The sequence below is a fragment of the Hyaena hyaena genome, unplaced genomic scaffold, assembly GCF_003009895.1.
Source record: "Hyaena hyaena isolate Hyena2069 unplaced genomic scaffold, ASM300989v1 scaffold_9, whole genome shotgun sequence".
NCBI lineage: Eukaryota > Metazoa > Chordata > Mammalia > Carnivora > Hyaenidae > Hyaena > Hyaena hyaena.
Genome location: NW_024080641.1, coordinates 1,702,204 through 1,724,121, shown reverse-complemented (window position 1 = coordinate 1,724,121; position 21,918 = coordinate 1,702,204). Strand labels below are relative to the sequence as shown.

The window sequence follows — 21,918 nt, the reverse complement described above, 5'->3', positions numbered from 1 at the left end:
CTTAGGGTACCTTTTTCCTTGCATGTTCTGTGATTTCTTTTTGTGACCTCATGTTCATGGAACTCTGTGGAGCTTGGCAGAGGCTGTGTTTCCCCCAGAGATTATGTATATTTACTTATGACAGGTGCTGGGGGCAAGGCGCTATCCACTGGCACCTTTAAAAAAATTTTTTTTTAATGTTTTATTTATTTCTGAGAGAGAGAGAGAGAGAGACAGCGTGAGCAGGGGAGGGTCAGAGAGAGAGGGAGACACAGAATCGGAAGCAGTCTCCAAGCTCTGAGCTACCTGTCAGCACAGACCCCGATGGGGGGATCGAACCCACAAACCATGAGATCATGACCTGAGCCGAAGTCAGACGCTTAACCAACTGAGCCACCCAGGTGCCCCTCCACTGGCACCTTTTATATTAATCTCAACCTGGGTTTTTCAGACTATGCATGTTGTATGACTCTGAACCAAAATCCCATGTGAGAGAAGTTTTGGGTTACAAATTCTTAAAAAAAAAATACATTATTTGCCTGCTATCAGAGACAGAACCAAGACATATAGTTTTTTGCTGTCTAGCCCTTTCACAGCTTTCTGTGTGAGGGGATTTCCTTTTCTTTCATGAACCCAAGTTCTTTAGTCAACTTTAAAGCCAAATCACTAACATCCTAGAGTGGCAATTGTCCCAAGGCAGTTGCTAGCTTTAACCCTTGCTGAAGCTTAGGTTTAATTTTTTTAAATGTTTATTTATTTTTGGGAGAGAGGGAGAGAGAGAACAAGCAGGGGAGGAGCAGAGAGAGAGACACAGAATCTGAAGCAGGTTCCAAGCTCCTTGAGCTGTCAGCACAAAGCCTGACATGGGGCTCAAACCCATGAACTATGAGATCATGACCTGAGCCACCCAGGTGCCCCAAGCTGAGGTTTAACTTCTGATTACCCTTAATTTCTTCTAAGCTCATCTGTGAATTTAAAGAGGATTGTTGGGCCTCAGTTGATTAAGTGTCTGACTCTTGATTTCAGTTCAGGTCATGATCTCACAGTTCATGAGTTCGAGCCCCACCTCAGGCTCTGCACTGTTAGCGTTTGGGGTCCTCTCTCTCCCCTGCATTCTCTTTCTCTCTCTCTCAAAATAAATAAGTAAACTTAAAAAATTAAAATAAATAAAGAGGATTGTTTTAATATCTTTGATGTTACACTTTAGGTGTCAATCTATGGAGTGGCTTGTCTTATTTTGTTGTCACATTGCCTTCAATGAATTCCTCCTTGAGTCTTCAAACTCTGCAGTTAGCCTCTACGGTCTCCATCATTCCCTACAAAATATCCTTCCTCCAGGCTCCTAGACCTCCCTAGGAAAAGTATACACTGTTGGGTACAGGTTTAAGCTCCTTGGTAGACTTGGTAAAGTGATCAGCTATTCCAACTGCTTATGAGAGACATGAGGAAGCTGCCAATGAGCAGAGAGCTAACCACTTTGCCATAATCAGTGGTGTTCTGAGACCACTGTCCCTTATCTGTTTACTTACAGGAAGGGCCAGGCAGAGAGGGCCTGGGATTCTAGCATGTGAATTGAACAAAGTCAGTGGAAGGCAAGAGTGGGAGCTGAGCATTATTTTTTTCAAGACAAAAGCAAAGTTCCATGGGTACTAGCACCACTTTTACCTTAGTTTAGCAGGGATCAGACCTGACACGCACCAATTCCAAGAGGAAGGCAGGCTAGGAGAGGTAGGGGGTCAGCTGTCACCATCAATCAAATACTGGAAGTCAAAGAACACCATTATTATGTGTTTGGTGAGGGCAAGTATAGGAGATGCGGAGAATGACAGCTGTGTTAACCTCTATCTGGCCAGAAAAACCTTCCCGATCCAGGAAAACAAAACATCTTTGGGTCCAGTTACATTAGTAATTGCTAATTTTACCTTTTCTAATGTCAAGTTGCCAACTGGGGAGTTCCACTTTGAAAAAGAAGTGATGTTTTGCCAAATAAAATCAAGTATTTATTTCCAAGATGAATTACTCACATGGCAGGGAGGTTTTTCCTTGGTTGTTTATCCATTTTATTAGCCTTCTTTTGGTTTTGCCTCACCTGAAGCCGTGAACGGGGGTTCAGTGAGTTCTTTTTAGCTTCAGGTTTGAAGATAATTGTGCCCTTACTGTGAATCATGGAGACTGGAAAAGCCACATCAACGAGTGTGTATAGGAAGTAGGCAGGGACAGGCAAGATGGCGATGACAATGAAGATGACGAGCAAGACTTTAGCCCATGACGGATAAGTTCGGATCACCTCATTTGACTGTGGAGAAACGGAAGGTTTAGAATCCCAGTTTCTCTGAAGAGGAAGGCTACAGAGGTTGGGGGTAGGACATGAACCAAGGCAAGAGACTAGTTAATTGGATCCCCAGGGAACCCGGGATGAGGCGACATAGTCCTAGAGGCCAGAGAAGATCAAAAAGTCCTCACCCGCTCCCTAGGGGGTCTGGGGTCTGAGAGGGAGGCTCACAATGCTGGAGTCCCAGGCCAAGTAGGTGATGCTCTTCAGAGACAGGTGAATCAGGGTGTTTATAAACAGGACTATCAGCACAAATGGAGACAGAAAGGACCACAGCCAGCGAAAGATCGGGGAGATGGGACGGCCCAACATGATAATCAGGTCTGCAAGGAACCTGGGAGGAAGGGCCACAAGACTTTGGAGGGGCCTGTTCAGGCCTTTCCCAGCCTTGGGGAGGGGTCAGTACAAACCCTGCCCGGGAGACAGAGCTTCACATTTCTTAAAAGCTTCTGTTCGCCTCCACAACCAGTTTTCTTCTAATTCATCCCCTTTGTCTGATTTCTGTCCCAGCCTCAGGATTAAAACAAAACATTTCTCTCCTCCATCATCCTCAGAATAAAAGCGGAGTTCCTAAATGTAGTTTCTTCAAACCCACATATCCACCTTTCCTTGGCGCACCTTCTTAACCCCAACATATATGTACATTGGGTTCCTTTTGCCTAGAATGCCCTTTTATTCTTTCCCTTGACAAACTCCCCTTCATCTGTCTAGGTTCTGTTCAAGCATCCCCTCCTTGCCTGACTCTATCTTCTTTAGAGTATCTGTGTTCCCAGAGTGCCCTTGGCTGCCTCTATCATAGGCTTACTACCCTGCCCTCAAAATCTGCTTACATACGTCTCCTTGGGACTCTAAGAGCAGAAACTCAGTCTCATTTATCCCAGGATCCCCAGGGGTCACAAGACCTGCCTGCCCCTTGGGCACACTCTGGGTAATATCTGAGAGTATTTGAATCAGCAACTGATGCCAAGAACCACTATCACCTAGAAATGCTGCCACATTTGGATTATACAATGCTTCTCAAATGCTAATGTGCAGACAATTTAAATTCTTGTTAAAATGCAGATACAGATTCAAAGGTCTGGGGTAGAGCCCAGGGGTTTTCATTTCTAATAAACTTCCAGGTGAGGCCATTGCTGCTGGTCCAGTACGCATCTGAGAAGCGAGGGACTGTATGCCCACACTACCCTGGTTAACAGTAGGGCTCAGGAGCTGCTAGGACTTGATATAGTCTGTTCATTGCTTTTCCATTTTATAGCTATTTTCTCCAGGCATCAGCCCAGGAGTTCCTCTTTTCCACCCTCCTGGGGGCTCACCCTAAGCCCTGGGATCAGGGACCTGGTAATGAGAGTAAGAGGGGCCAACACTCCCTAGGGACCCTAGCTGTGTGGGTGCATGGCTGGACATCCTGGGCTTGGGACATCACCTCCTGGCTCCATAGATCCAGGCCATGGCCACGTTCTCCAACATGACAATGAAGAAGAGGGGCAGAGATGCCCAGTAATCATCCAGCAAGTTCATGTAGTAGCTGCCAGAAGGCCTCACGAAAAAGAGGCTGCCCAGGAACATAGGCACACAGATGCCCACTGCAGGAAAACATAGATTTGTATCAAGGTCAGAATTCAAACTAGGTTGTAGAAGAGTCCCAGTGGGGTTAAGCTAGACAACGGTCACAGGTGGGAGTGGGGTCATAGGTCAGAGTACCTGTAAGCAGTTTTGTATGTTTCCTGAGGGAAGTGAAGATGTCCTGGAGAGGGGTAATAATGCCCTGCATGATCCCTATCATGGTGCTCAGCCCCAGGTTCGCCAGCAACACAAAGATGATGATGGCCCAGAAGTTGGATCCAGAAAACAAAGAGATGATATCGGTAAATGCCACAAAGGCCACACCAGGGCCCTCCATAACCTGTGAGCGAAGGGAGGAGCGGCAGGGGCTCTGAACTCATTCTGTAGAATCCTACCTGCATTCCAGTCCCCTCCCCTAGGAAACCATCTGTAGCACTGCCAATGGACATTGTTAAACTCTTCTAGCCCTGAGGCTGAGGGTTTCCTTCAGTGAGAGCTGCTGGTCTGGCAACTCTTTGGGGTTGGGGTGAACAGGCTTATATGAACTCCGATGCTTGGTACTACGGAGGCTCTACCTGCCTTATCACAAAAGGATACTGTGAACCTTGGTCTTGGTTGTCCAGGATGCTGCTGAAAATTGCCTTTCTGGATTCTAGAGGCACCTCAGGAGAGCTGAAGTTTCTGGTGCACCGTGGGCTTTGAAGGGAACATTTGGACCCCACTCCTAACCCTTACCTACCTCCTTCAATTGTTCAGATAAGTTGCAATTGGACAAATGGGGTAGGATCATGCTTTTCACTTGTTCAGGAAGGTTCTTGAACCATTCGGAGTAGATGGAGCTTGGATCATAATACAGACTGTCTGGGGGCCGGGCCTCAGGAGGCAACACCCCAGTAACTATCAGATTCATCACTGTCTCGACATTCCTGGGGAGAGGGGTGGAATCACATAAAACCATTTGGCCCTTTAAGATAACTTCTCTCTTATCTTCCACATGAGAAGGAAAACCACTAGCCTGGAGTTTTTGATCTAGTTAAAGTACAGCCTGCACTGAAACCTGGGTCTCCAGGGTCCTAGCGCTCACTGCCGGACACCTACTTTCATAATGTGTCTGCCAGAGGCCACAGAGTTTCTACTTAAGACCTGGAAGGGTGTTTCCTACAGGGTCATGCAGGGCTTTAGGGCCTATACCTCCTACTATACAATTTCAGAACATTAAAGCTTCTCAACTTCCTTGACCTGCTGGCCTCTCCAATCTCTTAACATACAAGTCTTTATTTTCTCTACTTTGGACTCTATCATTCAACCTCTTCCACTTGCCATGCTCCCCATTGCTCAGTATCTCTGGCATTCTCTCTGCCTAGCACCACCCACTCTGATCCAGCCAGTCTTCCCCAATGCTACCACTATATCGTTCTCCATATGCAAATTCCTACAAATCCTTACTCAGCTCCCTGAACTCTGTTTACTGCCATGGAAAATGATTCAAGATCTATTTCCATAAGGGCAAGTCAACAAGCTGCAGCAAAGTAGCCTGGTGTGATCCAATCTTTTTAATGGTATGTTTTTATATGTAGGTCTATGAATGGGAAACATTATGAAAGAATGCTAATGGTGGTTATTTGTCAGGAGACAGACTCAGCTCGGGATTGCTTCCGCTGGGAAGTCTTCTCTGACTGCCCCCAGGAAGTTAGTGGTTTGCTCTTCTGTGTCTCCTCATCATCCCTACTGCCAGTTATCATCTACTTTGTAGTTATCTGTTTAGTATCTGCTTCCTCAAAAGACTGTGGTTTTCTTGAGGACAGAGATGGTAGGCTGCCTCACCATTGGCTGTTTCCAGAACTCAACACGGTTGGCAGATAGGAGATGTTTTATACATGTTTCATGAATATTTTTTAGAATGAATCTTATAGGAGAAGAAAATCAGGAAGGGGCTCTGGGAGCTCTGGTGGTGCCATGGGTCCCCCCCCACTTTTTTTTTTTTTTTGGCCTCTTGTCTAATGATTCAGCTGAAGCTCTTCTCCTAATTTTCCATGGCAATCTCCACTTAAGAACAGAGTGAACACACCATCGAAAACCTCTGAGTTTGGGGCTTTACTAGTTTAGAAAGGCAGCAGTGAAAGAGAGTTGGAGCGATTCAGGTGTTTCTAAGGTTTAGGATGCTCCTGTTTGAGGGTCCCATACTGACTGAGCCAACAACCCTGAGGGATGGGGGCCTAGACTAGAATTCCATGGGCTGTTTCTAAGACTTTGGTCTTTTTGATGATCTCCATATGAAAGATTGGGCTCACTTCAGGTAACATTTGTCGTTGTTCTTTGTGGCCAAGTGGCCCATTATGGCAAATACAAACACCATGGCAGTCAGTGAGGCAGTCAGGTTGAGCAGAGCCACAACAAAGGCATCCAGGACACAGTTGTTGGATCGAGGGATGTATGAGCTGATTGCGGTGAAGCTGCCAAAGCCGTGGCCCATGGATAAAAAGATCTGGTTCCCTGTCCGGCGCCACACTTCCACAGAATACAGGGCTGGCACCTGGGGAGAAGTACCATGCAAACTGGGATATAAAGTGAGGAGGGGTAAACGGTGAGCTGACGGAAGATGAGGAAGAGGTGAAGGAGGGAGCCAGGAGGGCATCTATCAGACTAACAATCATCCTGTCCCTGACACCCCCATGTGGGTAAGAGAATTAAAGGGCAGGGGACACCTCACCTGGGCAGCCAACAAACTGTTGAGACCAAATTTTGCACCTTCCAGCATGAGACTCCGGATAAGGAGACAGAAAAGGATGAAGTAGGGAAGGAGCACTGAGACATACAGCATCTGAGTGGGAGGTATGATTCAGAAACAGAGTTCAGCAAAGACAGAAGCTGGGACAGTAGGATCAAAGACTACTGGGAGTCAAAGGTCATATTAGGAGGAGTTAGAAGGTGGAGGCCTACAGACATCAGGTTAGGAGAATGCTAGGGGGTCTTGGGTGGAAAGGAGTCCATCAGATTAAGAAATTAGAGGGTGGCTCACCTTTCCAGAGGACTTGGGTCCTTTTATTATGGAGATACAGATTATCAACCAGGTCACAAAGAGAGAGACACTGAGATGCTCAACTGGTAGCCCACCAATTTCGATTTCATCCGTGGCCTTCAATACATGCCGGTACCAAAAGTATGTAGTGGATGTTGTCCGCGCACATTCAGGATCTGAGGTGAACTGGGCATGGAGGAAACTGCAAGACCACGTAACTCCCCCTTCCAATCTCCCTCCACCTCCACCCCCTCCTTCCAATCTCATTCATCATCTTCCTGCTCATCCCTATTTTCTCAACAATCTTGTTCCTTCTTCATTTCCCTATCCTTTTTTCAGCCCTCCCACTTGCCCTTTTCTTCCCTCTCTTCTCACCAAAAGTACTGGAGTTCCTTAGTAAGGGGCAAAATGCCCAAGGCAGTGGAGATTGGAAAGACTGAACTAAATAGAAGAGACTCCAGGCCATGAGCACACTGTAGTACAAGCCCACGATGCAGCAAACCTAGGGACCATGGAGAATTCTGGAGACAGAAGAAAGGCAGGCCAGCAGAAAGCAGGGGATTCGACAGAAAAAACTTGACTTGAAGTGAAGTCATGGGACCCATCCCAGGACAAGGGTTAGGGTGGGAGTGAGGTGTCAAGAGCAAGCTGGGGCAGCCCAGGACTCCTCACCATGAAGCTGGTATACCCCACACCACCAATCCAGGGGCTGATGACCTTCCATACGCCAATGCTGCCCTGACGCATCCTCTGACCAGCTGCCATCTCCAGGAATAGAAGAGGAACCCCGACCAAGAACAGCATGAAGATGTAGACGATAAGAAAAGTGCCTGAGCAGGGAAGTCAGGAGGGGCTCTGAGAATCGCCTGGGTTTTCAGTGCCTGGACTTCTTTGGAGGTCCAGGAAAACACATTCCCCGCAGTGACCTCCCTCAGGGACACACTCAACTATTTCCACACCTCTCATAGTCCCAGGTGTCCCTTTCTCCCCAGTTTCTGGAAGACCCAGATGCCTAATTTCCACCCCCCACCATGCTCATGAACCTAAATGTTCAGCTATCCTGTTTCTACCCACCCAGCATCATAGGTGTCCAGGTACCTGCCTCCTGTCCTAGTCAGGATCCCAAATCCCCCATCCCTACATATCTCAGAGACCTCAGAGTAGCCAGGACAGTCCTTTAGCTCGTCACCCCCTTGTGGGTCCATGATTCCTGGTCCCCAGGCTTACCACCTCCGTTGTGAAAACACAGATAAGGAAAGCGCCAGATGGTGCTCAGCCCCACAGAGAAGCCCACCTGGGCCAGGAGGTACTCAATTTTATTGGCCCAGGATGGTCGGTCAGGGGGAGCTTCATCCTTCGGCTCATCATTGCTTGTGGTCTCATCATTATCTTCATCAGACCAAATGTATGATGGCAGAGTGTCAAACTTCTGTCCCTTCCCCATCAATTCCTCAGTTGGCAACTCAGACTTTAACAGCTGGGGAGCTGAGGTAGTAGAAGTAAGGCATTTGGGATCCAAAGGTCTAGATGTCTGAGCTTTCTCATCTTGGGCCTCCATATTTTCACTAACAGTTGTCATCCAGGGTGAACTCTAGTTCCTGCTTCCACAGGGATGAGGCCTCCTTCCTTGTTGACCTTAAGGGCACCAAGAACTATAGACTTTAGATATATGAGCTAAGGAAAGACAAGACTAATTCTAGAAGAGCCCCTGAGGCCTCAAAACCCTCTTATCCTTATGTGGATAAGAACATGGAGTGGCACCTGGGTGGCTCAGTCAGTTAAGTGTCAGACTTCGGCTCAGGTCATAATCTCGCGGTTTGTGAGTTGAGCCCTGCATCGGGCTCTGTGCTGACAGGTCAGAGCCTGTGGCCTGCTTTAGAATCTGTGTTTCCCTCTCCCTCTGCTCCTCTCCTGTTCACACACACACATACACTCTCTCTCACAAATATAAACATTAAAAAATTTTTATAAAAAAAGATGGAGTCTCTGTCCTTGAAAACACACCAAGGATATGCCTCCCTCTGGAAAATAATGATTTTAAAACAATACGATGTACAATAATACCAAAAGACATAAAATGCCTAGCAATAATTTTAACAAAAGATGAGCAAGACCTTTACACACACACACGCACACACACATTATTGAGAGAAAATAAAATTAAGGGATATGTTCATGAACAACAAGTCTTAATAGTATGACAATGTCAATTATCCTCAATCAATCTATATAATTCAATGCAATTCTTACTGAAATCACACAAAGGTTTTTGGGGAAATTGACAAGCTGATTCTAAAATGTACACGGAGGGGGCTCCTGGGTGGCTCAGTCCAGTGAGTAACTGACTCTCGATTTCAGCTCAGGTCATGATCTCATGCTTCATGAGATCAAGTCCCGAGCCAGGCTCTGTGCTGACAGTGCAGAGCCTGTTTCAGATTCTCCCTCTCCCTCTCTCTCTGGCCCTCCCCCACCTGTGCTCTCTCTTCCTCTTCCAAAATAAACAAACATTTTAAATAAATAAATAAATAAATAAGATGTACATGGAAAGCAAAAGACTTAGAATGGTTAATACAATCTTGATAGAGAAGAACCAAATGTAAGGCCTGATTATAAAGCTACAAGAAATAAGAGAGTATTAAGACTGCACAGGGATCTATGGCACAAACAGATTCTTGGATCAAACTGCTGCACTGTTTAATATGGTGGCTACTAGCCACATATGGCTATTTAATTAAAATTAAGTAACATCAACAATTCAGTTCCTCAGTCATACTAGCCATATATCAAGTGCTCAGTAGGCCACATGCCTACCATACTGGAAGGACAGATAGCAAACATTCCCATTATCACAGGAAGTTCTGTGGATACTACTGGGAGAGTTCAGAAACTCACACAAAAATAGATGCCTGATTTACAATAAAGATGGCACTGCAAAGCTGTAGAGGAAAGGGCATTCTTTTCAATGAATCACTGGATGTTAGAGCAACTGGATATCTACACAGAAATAAGTGAACCCTGGCCTCCCCTACTTCACATATTAAACAATAATCTATTCAAAGTAGATTGAAGTTCTAAATGTGAAAAATGAAACAATAACATTCCAGATGAAAAAACCTAGAAGGATATCAGCATGACTTGAATGTAGGCACAGATTTTTTTTTTTTTAAAGAGTACACAAAAAGCACCAATGGAAAAGTTTGACATACTGGATTAAATTAAAACTAGAAACTTCAATGAAAACAACAGTAATTGAATAAACAGACAAGCCCTAAGGCAGTGGAAGATATCTGCAACATACGTGGTAGACAGAATAATGCCGTCCTCCAAGATATCCACATCCTAATCCCTATTACCCATGCATATGTTACTTTACATGGAAAAAGTGACTTTTCAATGTGGTTGAGTTATGGATCTTTAAATGAGGAGATCACCCTGGATTATCTATGATGGGCCCAATGTAATTATAGGGTCCTTACACGGAAAAAGGGAGGTAGGGGAGTCAGAATCCAAGGAGAAATTGGGATGGCAGGGGTAGAAGTTAGAGTATCTTGAATGTAGCGGAAGGAGCCATGATTGAAGGAATGCTAGCTGGAAAAGGCTAGGAAATGGATTCTTCCCTAATCCTATGTAAGGAACACAGAAATGCTGACATTTGCTTTTAGCCCAGTAGCCCAGTCAAACGGATTTCAGATATCTGACCTCTAGAATGTTATGATAATACACTGATGTTATTTTAAGCCACTAAGTTTGTAGTTATTGTTAGAGCAACAGCAGGAAACAAAATATATAACCCGAAAAGGGCTTGTTTCCCAAATGATATTTATAAAAGAGAGAAATACCTATAAATAAGAAAAAGTAGACAAGCTAAAAAGTGGAGGGAAGGGAAAGAAAGCTTGAACAACCTTATTAATAGAAACTTGTAATATATACAAATCAATAGCCATAGGAAATTGTGGTCATTACTCAACTTCACTGGTCAACAAGAAAATGTAACTAAAACCACAATAAGAATAGATGAATATATATGTGATAAACTGCATTGAGTAAAAGGTTAATTGTAGAACCTAGGTTGATGGTCATATGGATGGCCATTGTATAAATATTCCAACTTTTCTATATGCCTAAATATTTTTTCAAAATAAAATGTTGGGAGGAACTCACAATGAGACCACTATATACCCACTAGATGAGCTACTATAATGATAAAGTCTGATTAAACCAAATGATGGCTTGTGTGGAAACTTCTGGAACTCACACAGTTGGCAGAAGCATAGATTGGTACATCTACTTCAGAAAACTAGTTGAGGGGTGCTTGCGTCCCTCGGTTGAGTGTCCAACTCTTGATTTTGGCTTAGGTCATGATCTCATGGTTGTGAGATAGAGAGCCCCATATCTGGATCCTGGGCATGGGGCCTTCTTGGGATTCTCTCTCTCTCTCTCTCTGACCCTCCCCCCTCAAAATAAATAAATAAACATTAAAAAAAAAAAAGAAGAAGACTACTTTCACTTATAAGTGGAACAGGAGAAACTTAACAGAGGACCATGGGGGAGGAGAAGGGGGAAAATAGTGGGGGAGAGGGAGGGAGGCAAACCATGAGAGACACTTCAATACTGAGAACAAACTGAGGACTGATGGGGGTGGGGGGAAGGGGAAGGGGGGTGATGGGCATGGAGGAAGGCACTTGTTGGGATGAGCACTGGGTGTTATATGGAAACCAACTTGACAATAAACTGTAAAAGAAGAAAAAAGAAAACTAGTTGAATGTATCTACATACTTTATTTTCATATTTTACAATCTATTCCAAAGTGACCATCTAACAAACATGCACATAAGTATGCCAAAAATTATGTTCAAGAATGCTAATAGCTATACTATTCACAACTGCCAAAATCTAGAAACAACACAAATCTCCAACAGTAGAATGGATAAGTTATAGTATATTCATATAATGGGTATATAATAAAAAGAGTGAACTGCTGATATGCACAACAATCTGGATGAATCTCAAAAATATTACTTTGAATGAAATAAGCAAGGCTCAGAAGAGAACATAGTATATAATGCCATTTATATGAAGTTCAAGAAGAGGCAAAACAAATTCATGGTGTCAGAAGACAGGATAGTGTGCTTATATTGTCATAATTTACCTAACTATAATTATGATTTGCACACACTTGAGATACTTTCTAATGAAAGTTTATCTTAGGGGTACCTGGCTGGCTCAGTCGGTAAAGCATGCAAGTCTTGATCTCTGGGTTATGAGTTTGAGCCCCTATGTTGGGCATAGAGCTTTCTTTAAAAAAAAAAAAAAAGTTTATCTTAAAAATAAACACTGGAAAACTAAGCAAAAACCCTGGATTTCTATATCGTAGTAATAAACAGAAAACAGATTTTGTTTTGTTTTGTTTTAGAAAGTGCGAGTGGGGGAAGGGGCAGAGGGAGAGGGTCTTAAGCAAGCTCCATGCTCAGCACAGACTACAGAATCTGATGTGGGGCTGGATCCCACAGCCCTGGGATCATGACCTCAGCTGAAGTCAAGAGTTGGATGCTTGGCCAACTGAACCAACCAGGTGCCCCAAATGGGACTGTCTTCTTAATTTGTTTTTCAGATAGTTGGTTGTTAGTGTGTAGAAGTGCAACTGATTCTTGTATGCTGAGTTTGTATCCTGCCCCTTTACTAAATTCATTAGTTCTAACAGTTTTTTTTTTTTTTTGAGGAGTCTTTAGGGTTTTCTGTATATGAAATCATGTCATCTGAAGATAGAGACAATTTTACTTCTTTCTGTGCAAACTGGATACCTTTGATTTCTTTTTCTTGCCTAATTGTTATGGCTAGGACTTCCAGTACTATGTTGAATAATCATGGAGAGATGCAGCACTCTTGTCTTGTTCCTGATTTTAGAGGAAAAGTTTTTGAGCTTTTCACCCTTTAGTATGATGTTAGCTGTGGGCATGTCATATCTGCCTTTATTATATTGATATACATGCCTTCTATACCTAATTTGTTGAGAAATTTTATCATAAAATGATGGTGAATTTTGTCAAATACTTTTTCTACATCTGTTGAGGTAATCATATGATTTTTATCCTACATTCTGTTAATGTTATGTATCACATTTATTGACTTGCGTATGTTGAACCATGTCTACATAACTGGGATAAGTATTACCTGATCGCTGTGTGATCCTTTTAGTGGGCTGTTGAATTCAGTTTGCTAGAATTTATTTGGTTGAGGATTTTTGCATCCACGTTCATCAGAAATATTGGCCTATAATTATCTTTTCTTATAGTCCCCTTGTCTGGCTTTGGTATCGGGGTTAATAGTGGACTTGTAAAATTGCCATAGTTAAGTCCATGGACATCAGGGCTGTTACCAGGCACAGATGGGTATGGCTCCATGTCCCTGTGAACGTCCCTGGGTGGGAAGACTGCCTCAGGAACTGTGGTAGAGCAGGGCCGGAACTGGGTCACAGGGTTGCTTCATGTTCTGCAGTCAAGAACTAGGTCAGTGGGCCTGCCACTAGTGGCTCAGAGGAGTAGGTCTCTCACCAGTTTCCTGGGTGGTCATGGTTGAACTGGCCCCCAACCATGGCAGAGAAGGGGTTGCCACTGAGTCTCAGGGCCATTTCAAGGTATGTAGCTGGGACTGGCTTCAGGGTCCACAGCCAGGACTGAGGTTCGTAAGCCTGCTATGAGGGTAACAGACCAACAGTGCCGGCTACCTGGGTAGGAAGCACTGAGATCAGGGCAGAAGCAAGGTTAGAGAAGGATCCAAAGTCAGAACCAAGATTAGCAGAACTGTTACCAGAAGCATGTCTGGCATAGGGTCCCTGTGCAGTCATGCCTGATACTAGACTGGCAGTTAGAGTGGGGCTTGAGCTGGGTCACAGGGATGCTTCAGGATCTGCAGTTGGGTCCATGGCTGGCAGGCCTGGCACTGGGGGTGTGGATGACCGTGGCTCCTCCTGGTGTCCTGGTGGATGGAAATGGTTGCAGCCAGGTGGGGCTGGAGCCAAGTCCATAAAGAGATGGCGTTATTGTTCTGCACCCGACACCACATTGGGCTGGCCTGCTACCAGGGTTAGGGTCTACTTTCTCAAATCAGTTTTCCTTAGTCCTGGGCTTTCCTGGGGTTTCACAACCTCCTACTGGGATCCCAAAGCTCCCAAAGGCACTTTATTTCTGTGGATGGTGCTGGATTGTTGTTTGTGTGTGTGTTGGATGAAGTGAGCTGGGGACACCCTATTCCACCAGTTTACTAACTAGGAAAAAAAAAACTAAACAAAGACATTAAAGTAACTATTATACCTACTCTCCATTAGGTAAAGGTGAAAACACTTGAAATTATTGTAACAATAGAAGTTCTGAGCAGGGAAACAGAACTATAAAAAATAACCAAATGGAAATTTTAGAGCAAAGAAGTAAAATACTGAAAATCTGAAAATTCATTAGATGGAACATGAAGATAGGACATTAAAAATGATCCAATCTGAAGAAGAGAGAAAAAAAATATTGCAAATAAAATGAGCAGAGCCTCAGGGACCTATGAGACAGTATCAAAAGTCCAAGAATGAGGGAGAAAGACATTGGTGAAAAAAACTTTTGAAAACTCCCCAAATGTGGTGACATATATTTACAGGTTCAAGAAGTTCATCAAATCTCAAATTAAAAAAAAAAATGAAGCCATATCATATCAGTCACATCATAACTGTGCTGGTAAAAGGAAAAAGAGAGGAATCTATAAGGTAAACAGAGAAAAACAACAGATTACACAGAAGGCTACAACAATCAGAATGCTTGTGGAGTTCTCATCATCAAAGATGGCAGCCAGAAGTCAGTGGAATAGTATCTTTGAAGTACTAACAAGGAAAAAAAAATCATCACATAATTCTATATCCATAAAAAAAAAAAATCCTTCAGGAATGAAGTGAGATTAAAAACATTCCCAGCTGGGGGTACCTGGGTGGCTCAGTTGGTTGAGTGTCTGACTCTTGGTTTAGGCTCAGGTCATGATCCCAGGGTCATGGGATCAAGCCCTGCATCAAATTTCATGCTGAGCATGGAACTTGCTTATGATTCTCTTTCTCTCCCTTTGCCCCTCTCTGCCACTCACACACTCTCTCTCTTTCAAATTAAAAAATAAAATACTCAGATGAAGGAAAACTAAGAGAGTCCTCCACTAGCCAACCTGCTTTAACCGAAAGGCTAAAGAATGTTCTCTGAGTTTTAGTGAAATGTTATCAGAGGAGAATTAGAAACTCCAGAACCTCTCCTTCAGAGAAGAATGAGGGAGACACTAAATAGTGGGATAAATACAACGGACACTTTTACTGCTTTTAAAGGCTTTCTTTAAAGGCTTTCTTTAAAATGCTTGCAGTTGAAAGCAAAAAAAATTATAATTGGTTGTGGAGCCTTTCAATGTATATAAACATCATATTTATGACAGTATAATATAAAGGGAAAGGATTCCATGAGGTCATAAGGCTTCTACATTAATGTGAAGTGACAAAATGTTTGCTCAGGTAGTCTGTATGAAATTGGAGGTGCACAATATAATCAATCCCTAGAACAGCCACTAAAAAACTTAATTCAAGGATCTATAACTAAAAAGCCAATATATAAATTGAAATGGAATACTACAAACTATTTAAATAAGTCAAAAGAAGCAAGAAAGACAAAACAGAGGGGAAAAACAGAACAAATAGAAAATAATAAAATGGTAGCCCTAAATCTGACCAGAGCAATAATATGTTAATATATATAACATATTAAAAGTAAATGGCCTAAATAGATCAATTAAAAAAATCATGATTACTAGCTGGGGGCAGGGAGGAGATCCAACTATATGCTGTCCATCAAACACACACACACACACACACACACACACACACACTTTAAATATAATGATGTAAATAGATTAAAAGTAAAAAAAATAGGTTTTGGAGGAAATGATGAAAATGTTATGAAATTACATTGTGGTGATAAGTGCACAATGCTCTGAATATACTAAAAATCACAGAACTTTACACTTTAAATAAGTGAATTTTATAACATGTAAAATATATCTCAATAAATCTGTTTAAAAAAATAAAGAATGGTAAAAGACATCCTATGCAAATGTCAAAAGAAGTCTAGAGTGGCTGTATTCATACCATACAAAGCAGACTAAAAAACTAAAAAAGAAACTAAAAAAGAAAATTCACCAGAGTCAATTCACAAAGAAGACAAAACAATCCTGAATGTATACATACTTAAAACATAGCTCCAAATACATGAAGCAAAAAATGATAGAGATGATAGGAAAAATAGAGAACCCACAATTACACTTTGAAACTCATCACTCTTCTCTGAGTAACTCATAGAACAAGCAGATAGAAAATCAACAACACAGGAGACCTAAATAACATTATCTGCCAACATAATCTAATTTGCACCTCTAGAATACTCCAACAACAGCAGAATACACATTATTTTCAAATGCATGCAGCAATTCACCAAGAGACATCATATCCTGGCTTATAAAACAAGCCATAACATCTCTGTAGTAGAGGCTAAAGTCTGGGATGGTGATGCCTCCCGTTTTGCTTTTTTTCTTCAATATTACTTTGGCTATTCAGGGTCTTTTGTGGTTCCATACAAATTTTAGGATAGCTTGTTCTAGTTTTGAGAAGAATGCTGGTGCAATTTTGATTGGGATTGCATTTAATGTGTAGATTGCTTTGGGTAGTAATGTTAAAAGTTAAAAGTAAACATTTTAGGGGCGCCTGGGTGGCTTAGTCGGTTAAGCGTCCGACTTTCGCTTAGGTCATGATCTCGCGGTTCGTGGGTTCGAGCCCCGCGTCAGGCTCTGTGCTGACTGCAGCTCAGAGCCTGGAGCCTGTTTCAGAGCCTGTGACTCCCTCTCTCTGTCCCTCCCCTGCTCACGCTGTCTCTCTCTCTCTCTCTCTCTCTCTCCTAGAAATAAAACATTAAAAAAAATTTAAAAAAAAAAAAAGTAAACATTTTAACAATATTTATTCTTCCAACCCATGAGCATGGAATGTTTTTCCATTTTTTCATGTCTTCTTCAATTTCCTTCCTAAGTTTTCTATAGTTTTCATCATACAGATCTCTTATATCTTTGGTTATGTTTATTCCTAGGTATTTTATGTTTTTTTTGTGCAAAGGTGTAATCATCAAGATAGTATGGTATTGGCACAAAAACAGACACATAGACCAATGGAAGAGAATAGAGAACTCAGAATTGGACCCACAAATGTATGGCCAACTAATCTTTGACAAAGCGGGAAAAAGTATGCAATGGAAAAAAGACAGCCTCTTTAACAGATGGTGTTGGGAGAACTGGACAACATGCAGAAGAGTGAAACTAGATCATTTTCTCACACCATACACCAAAATAAACTCAAAATGGATAAAGGACCTGAATATGAGACAGGAAACCATCAAAACCCTAGAAGAGAAAGCAGGAAAAAACTTCCTTGACCTCAACTGCAGCAATTTCTTACTTGACACATCCCCAAAGGCAAGAGAATCAAGAACAAAAATGAACTGCTGGGACCTCATCAAGATAAAAAGCTTCTGCATGGCAAAGGAAACAATCAATAAAATAGGCAACTGATAGAATGGGAAAAGATAGTTGCAAATGACATATCAGATAAAGGGCTAGTATCCAAAATCTATAAGGAATTCATCAAACTCCACACCCAAAACACAAATAATCCAATGAAGAAATGGGCAGAAGACATGAATAGACACTTCTCCAAAGAGGACATCCAGATGGTCAACAGACATATGAAATTATGCTCAGTTTCCCTCATCATCAGGGAAATACAAATCAAAACCACACTGAGATACCACCTCACGCCGGTCAGAGTGGCTAAAATGAACAAATCAGGAGACTCTAGATGCTGGTGAGGATGTGGAGAAACAGGGACCCTCCGACACTGCTGGTGGGAATGTAAGCTGGTACAGTATTTGGAAAACAGTATGGAGGTTCCTCAAAAAATTAACACTAGAACTCCCCTATGACCCAGCAGTAGCACTGCTAGGAATTTACCCAAGGGATACAGGAGTGCTGATGCACAGGGGCACATGGATCCCAATGTTCATAGCAGCACTCTCAACAATAGCCAAAACATGGAAAAAACCTAAGTGTCCATCAACTGATGAATGATCAAGAAGATGTAGTGTATTTATACAATGGAATACTACATGGCAATGAGAAAGAATGAAATCTGGCCATGTGTAGCAACATGGATGGAACTAGAGGGTATTATGCTGAGCGAAACAAGTCAGGCAGAGAAGGACAGATACCATATGTTTGCACATATAGGTGGATTAGGAGGAAGTTAATGGAGGACCATGGGGGAGAACAAGGGGAAAAATAGTTGGGGAGAGGGAGGGAGGCAAACCATGAGAGACTCTTGAATGCCAAGAACAAACTGAGGGGTGATGGAGGTGGGGGAGAGGGGAAGGAGGGTGATGGGTATGGGGGAGGGCACTTGTTGGGATGAGCACTGGGTGTTATATGGAAACCAACTTGACAATAAACTAAGAAAAAAAAAACAAGACAACAATTTAAAAAAATAAAATCATACACAGTATGTTTTCTGGCCATAACAGAATTAAACTAGGAATAAAAAACAAAGATACTTTGAGGGGGGAGTCAGGTGGCTCAGTCGGTTGAGCATCTGACTCTTAATGTCGGCTCAGGTCATGATCTCATGGTTCTCTGCACCGACACTGTGGAGCCTACTTAGGATTCTCTCTGTTTCTCTCTCTCTCTCTCTCTCTCTCTCTCTCTCTCTCAAAAATAAACTTTAAAAAACACAAACAAAAAAACAAAAAGGAAAGGTCTCAAGACCCCCACATGTTTGAAAGTTAAATAACACCCTTAAAAATAACCTATGTTTCAAAGAGGAATTATTAAGGGAAACTGGCAAATATTTTGCATGAAACAAAAATAAAATTATAACATGTCAAATTTTATGTGTTGTAATTAAAGCAGTGTTTAAAAGGAAATTTATATCACTGGATGCTTACATCAAAAAAGAAAAAAAGAAATTAAGACATTCTCAGATAAACCAAAGCTGAGGGAATTCATTACCACTAGATATGCTTATAAGAAATGCTCATGGGAAAAAAAAGGGGAGGGGGCCGCCTGGGTGGCTCAGTCAACTAAGCGTCCGACTTTGGTTCAGGTCATGATCTCATAGTTCGTGGGTTCGAGCCCCGCATTGGGCTCTGTGCTGACAGCCAGCTCAGAGCCTGGAGCCTGTTTCAGATTCTGTGTCTCCCTCTCTCTCTCTGACACTCCCCTGCTCATGCTGTCTTTCTTTCTCTCTCAGAAATAAATAAAAACATTAAAAATTTTTTTCTTAATGTTAATTTATTGTTTTGAGAGAGACAGAGTGAGAGTAGGAGAGGGGCAGAGAAAGAGTGGGAGAGAGAATCCCAAGCAGAGAATCTGTGCTGTCAGTTCAGAGCCCAATGTGGGGCTCAAACTCATGAACCGTGAGATTTTGACCTGAGATGAAATCAAGAGCAGACCCTTAATTGACTGAGCCACCCAGGAGACCCAAGAAACCAATACATTTTTAAAAATTGCAATGGACAGATATTCTAAGCAGAAAATCAACAAGGCAACAATGGCTTTGACAATATGTCCAATGACATATTGGACCAGATGTACTTAACAGTTATATTCAGAACATTTCATCCTAAAACAGCACAATATACATTCTTTTTTTTTTTTAATGTTTATTTTATTTTTGGAAGAGAGACAGAGTGTGAGCGGGGGAAGGGCAGAGAGAGGGACACAAAGAATATGAAACAGGCTCCAACTCCAAGCTATCAGTGCAGAGCCTGATGCGGGGCTTGAACCAACGGAGCAGTGAGATTATGACCTGAACTGAAGCTGGATGCTCAACTGACTGAGCCACCCAGGTGCCCCCATTGAGTGCACATGGAATATTCTCCAGAACAGATCACATACTTGGTCACAAATCAGCCCTCAACAGGTACAAAAAGATAAAGATCATACCATGCATATTTTCAGATTATAACACTATGAAACTTGAAGTCAAACGAGAAAAAAATTGGAAAGCCATCAAATCCATGGGAGTTAAAGAGCATCCCACTAAAGAATGAATGGGTTAACCAGGAGATTAAAGCAGAAATAAAAAAAAAATACACGGGGGGCGCCTGGGTGGCTTAGTCGGTTAAGCGTCCGACTTTCACTTAGGTCATGATCTCGCGGTTCGTGGGATCGAGCCCCGCGTCGGGCTCTGTGCTGACTGCCGGCTCAGAGCCTGGAGCCTGTTTCAGATTCTGTGTCTCCCTCTCTCTCTGACCCTCCCCTGCTCACGCTGTCTCTCTCTCTCTTAGAAATAAAACATTAAAAAAAAAATTTAAAAAAAAATACACGGAAGCCATTGACATAAACAGTTCAAACCCTTTGGGATGCAGCAAAGACAGTCCTAAGAGGAAAGTATATTGCAATTCAGACTTATCTCAAGAAGCAAGAAAGTTCCCAAATACAAAATCTAAACTTACACCTAAGGGAGATAAAAAAGGAACAGCAAATAAAGCCTAAAGCCAGCAGAAAAAGGGAAATAATAAATATTAGAACAGAAATAAATGATATAGAAACAAACAAAAAACCAGTAGAACAGATCAACAAAAGTAAGAGCTGGCTCATTTTTAAAAATTTAAATTAGTCTAGGGGCATCTGGGTGGCTTAGTTGGTTAAACATCTGACTCTTGATTTTAGCTCAGGACATGATCTCAAGGATTGTGGGATCAAGTCCCACATTGGATTCTGTGCTGACAGCACAGGGCTTGCTTGTGATTTTCTCTCTTCTCTCTCTCTGCCCCTCCCCCACTCTATCTCTCTCAAAATAAATGAATATTTTTAAAAAATACTAAAGTCTGGTATTATTGTAATTTATGTTTGGACTCCACATTTGGTTTTCTATATAAATTAAGACATTAGTACATTGAAATGAATTATTAGCTTGTGTTTTGGAGCACACAATATATAAATATGTAATTTTGTGACATCATCTAAAAAGGGTGGTGATGGAGCTATAAAGGGGCAGTTTTTATATACAGTTTTGAAAGGTAGGAATTCAAATTAGAATGTAATAATTTTAGGATGTTATATGTAAACACCATGCTATCCATAAAGAAAATAGCTATGAAGTATACAGAAAATGAAATGAGAAAGGAATTTTAACATTCCACTATAAAAAAAAATAAACATCAAAGAAGACAGGAATAAGGAAATAAGCATGAGGGCAAGGGAAGCTATAAGGCATATAGAAAACAAATAGCAAAATGATAGCAGTGAATCTCCCCTTATCAGTAATTACTTTAAGTGTAAATGGTTAAATTATCTAATCAAAGGACATATTTTCACAATGGATAAAAACACATGATCCAGGGGCGCGTGGGTGGCTCAGTAGGTTGAGTGTCCGACATCAGCTCAGGTCATGATCTCACAGTTTGTGGGTTTGAGCCCCACATCAGGCTCTGTGCTGACAGCTCAGAGCCTGGAGCCTGCTTCGAAATCTGTATCCCCCTCTCTCTCTGCCCCTCCCCTGCTTGCACTCCGTCTTTCAAAAATAAATAAGCTTTTTAAAAAAACACATGATCCAATTATGTCATGTCTACAAGAAACTCACTTTAGATCCAAAGACACAAGTAGATTGAAAGAATGGAAAAAGATATGCCATAAAAAAATAGCACCACAAAAGAGAGCAGGGGTGGCTATACTAATATCAGAAAAAACAGACTTTAAACAGAAAAAGTTTACAAGAGACAAAGGAAGACATTATATATTAATAAAAGTTTCAATACAGCAATATGTAATAAGTATAAGTATTTGCACACCTAAGTACAGACAGACTATAAATATAGATAGAACTGAAAGAAGACATAGTTCTACAATAACAATTGGGGATTTCCATACCCCACTCCCAATAATGGATAGGATTACCATCTGGAAACAGAGATCTTAACAC

At 42.0% G+C, this 21,918-nt stretch overlaps 1 protein-coding gene across 3 annotated transcripts in view; it reads right to left on the bottom strand.

The window, feature by feature from the left end:
- Positions 1-1,966: 1,966 nt before the first annotated feature.
- The window catches only part of LOC120242395 (orphan sodium- and chloride-dependent neurotransmitter transporter NTT5-like), a 30,157-nt gene continuing 10,205 nt past the window's right edge, over positions 1,967-21,918 (bottom strand). Inside the window, exons 2-12 of one of the 3 annotated variants that reach the window (XM_039248163.1) lie at positions 8,121-8,528; positions 7,566-7,723; positions 7,269-7,414; positions 6,894-7,095; positions 6,585-6,695; positions 6,166-6,407; positions 4,614-4,800; positions 4,013-4,214; positions 3,735-3,894; positions 2,483-2,645; positions 1,967-2,275 (exon numbers count right to left, since the gene is read on the bottom strand). In XM_039248163.1, coding sequence (XP_039104094.1) covers positions 2,000-2,275; positions 2,483-2,645; positions 3,735-3,894; positions 4,013-4,214; positions 4,614-4,800; positions 6,166-6,407; positions 6,585-6,695; positions 6,894-7,095; positions 7,269-7,414; positions 7,566-7,723; positions 8,121-8,472 — 2,199 coding nt within the window. In that variant the 5' untranslated portion in view covers positions 8,473-8,528 and the 3' untranslated portion in view covers positions 1,967-1,999. The remainder of the gene's footprint in view (positions 2,276-2,482; positions 2,646-3,734; positions 3,895-4,012; positions 4,215-4,613; positions 4,801-6,165; positions 6,408-6,584; positions 6,696-6,893; positions 7,096-7,268; positions 7,415-7,565; positions 7,724-8,120; positions 8,529-21,918) is intronic. The other 2 variants (XM_039248174.1, XM_039248183.1) reach the window with 2 other exon arrangements.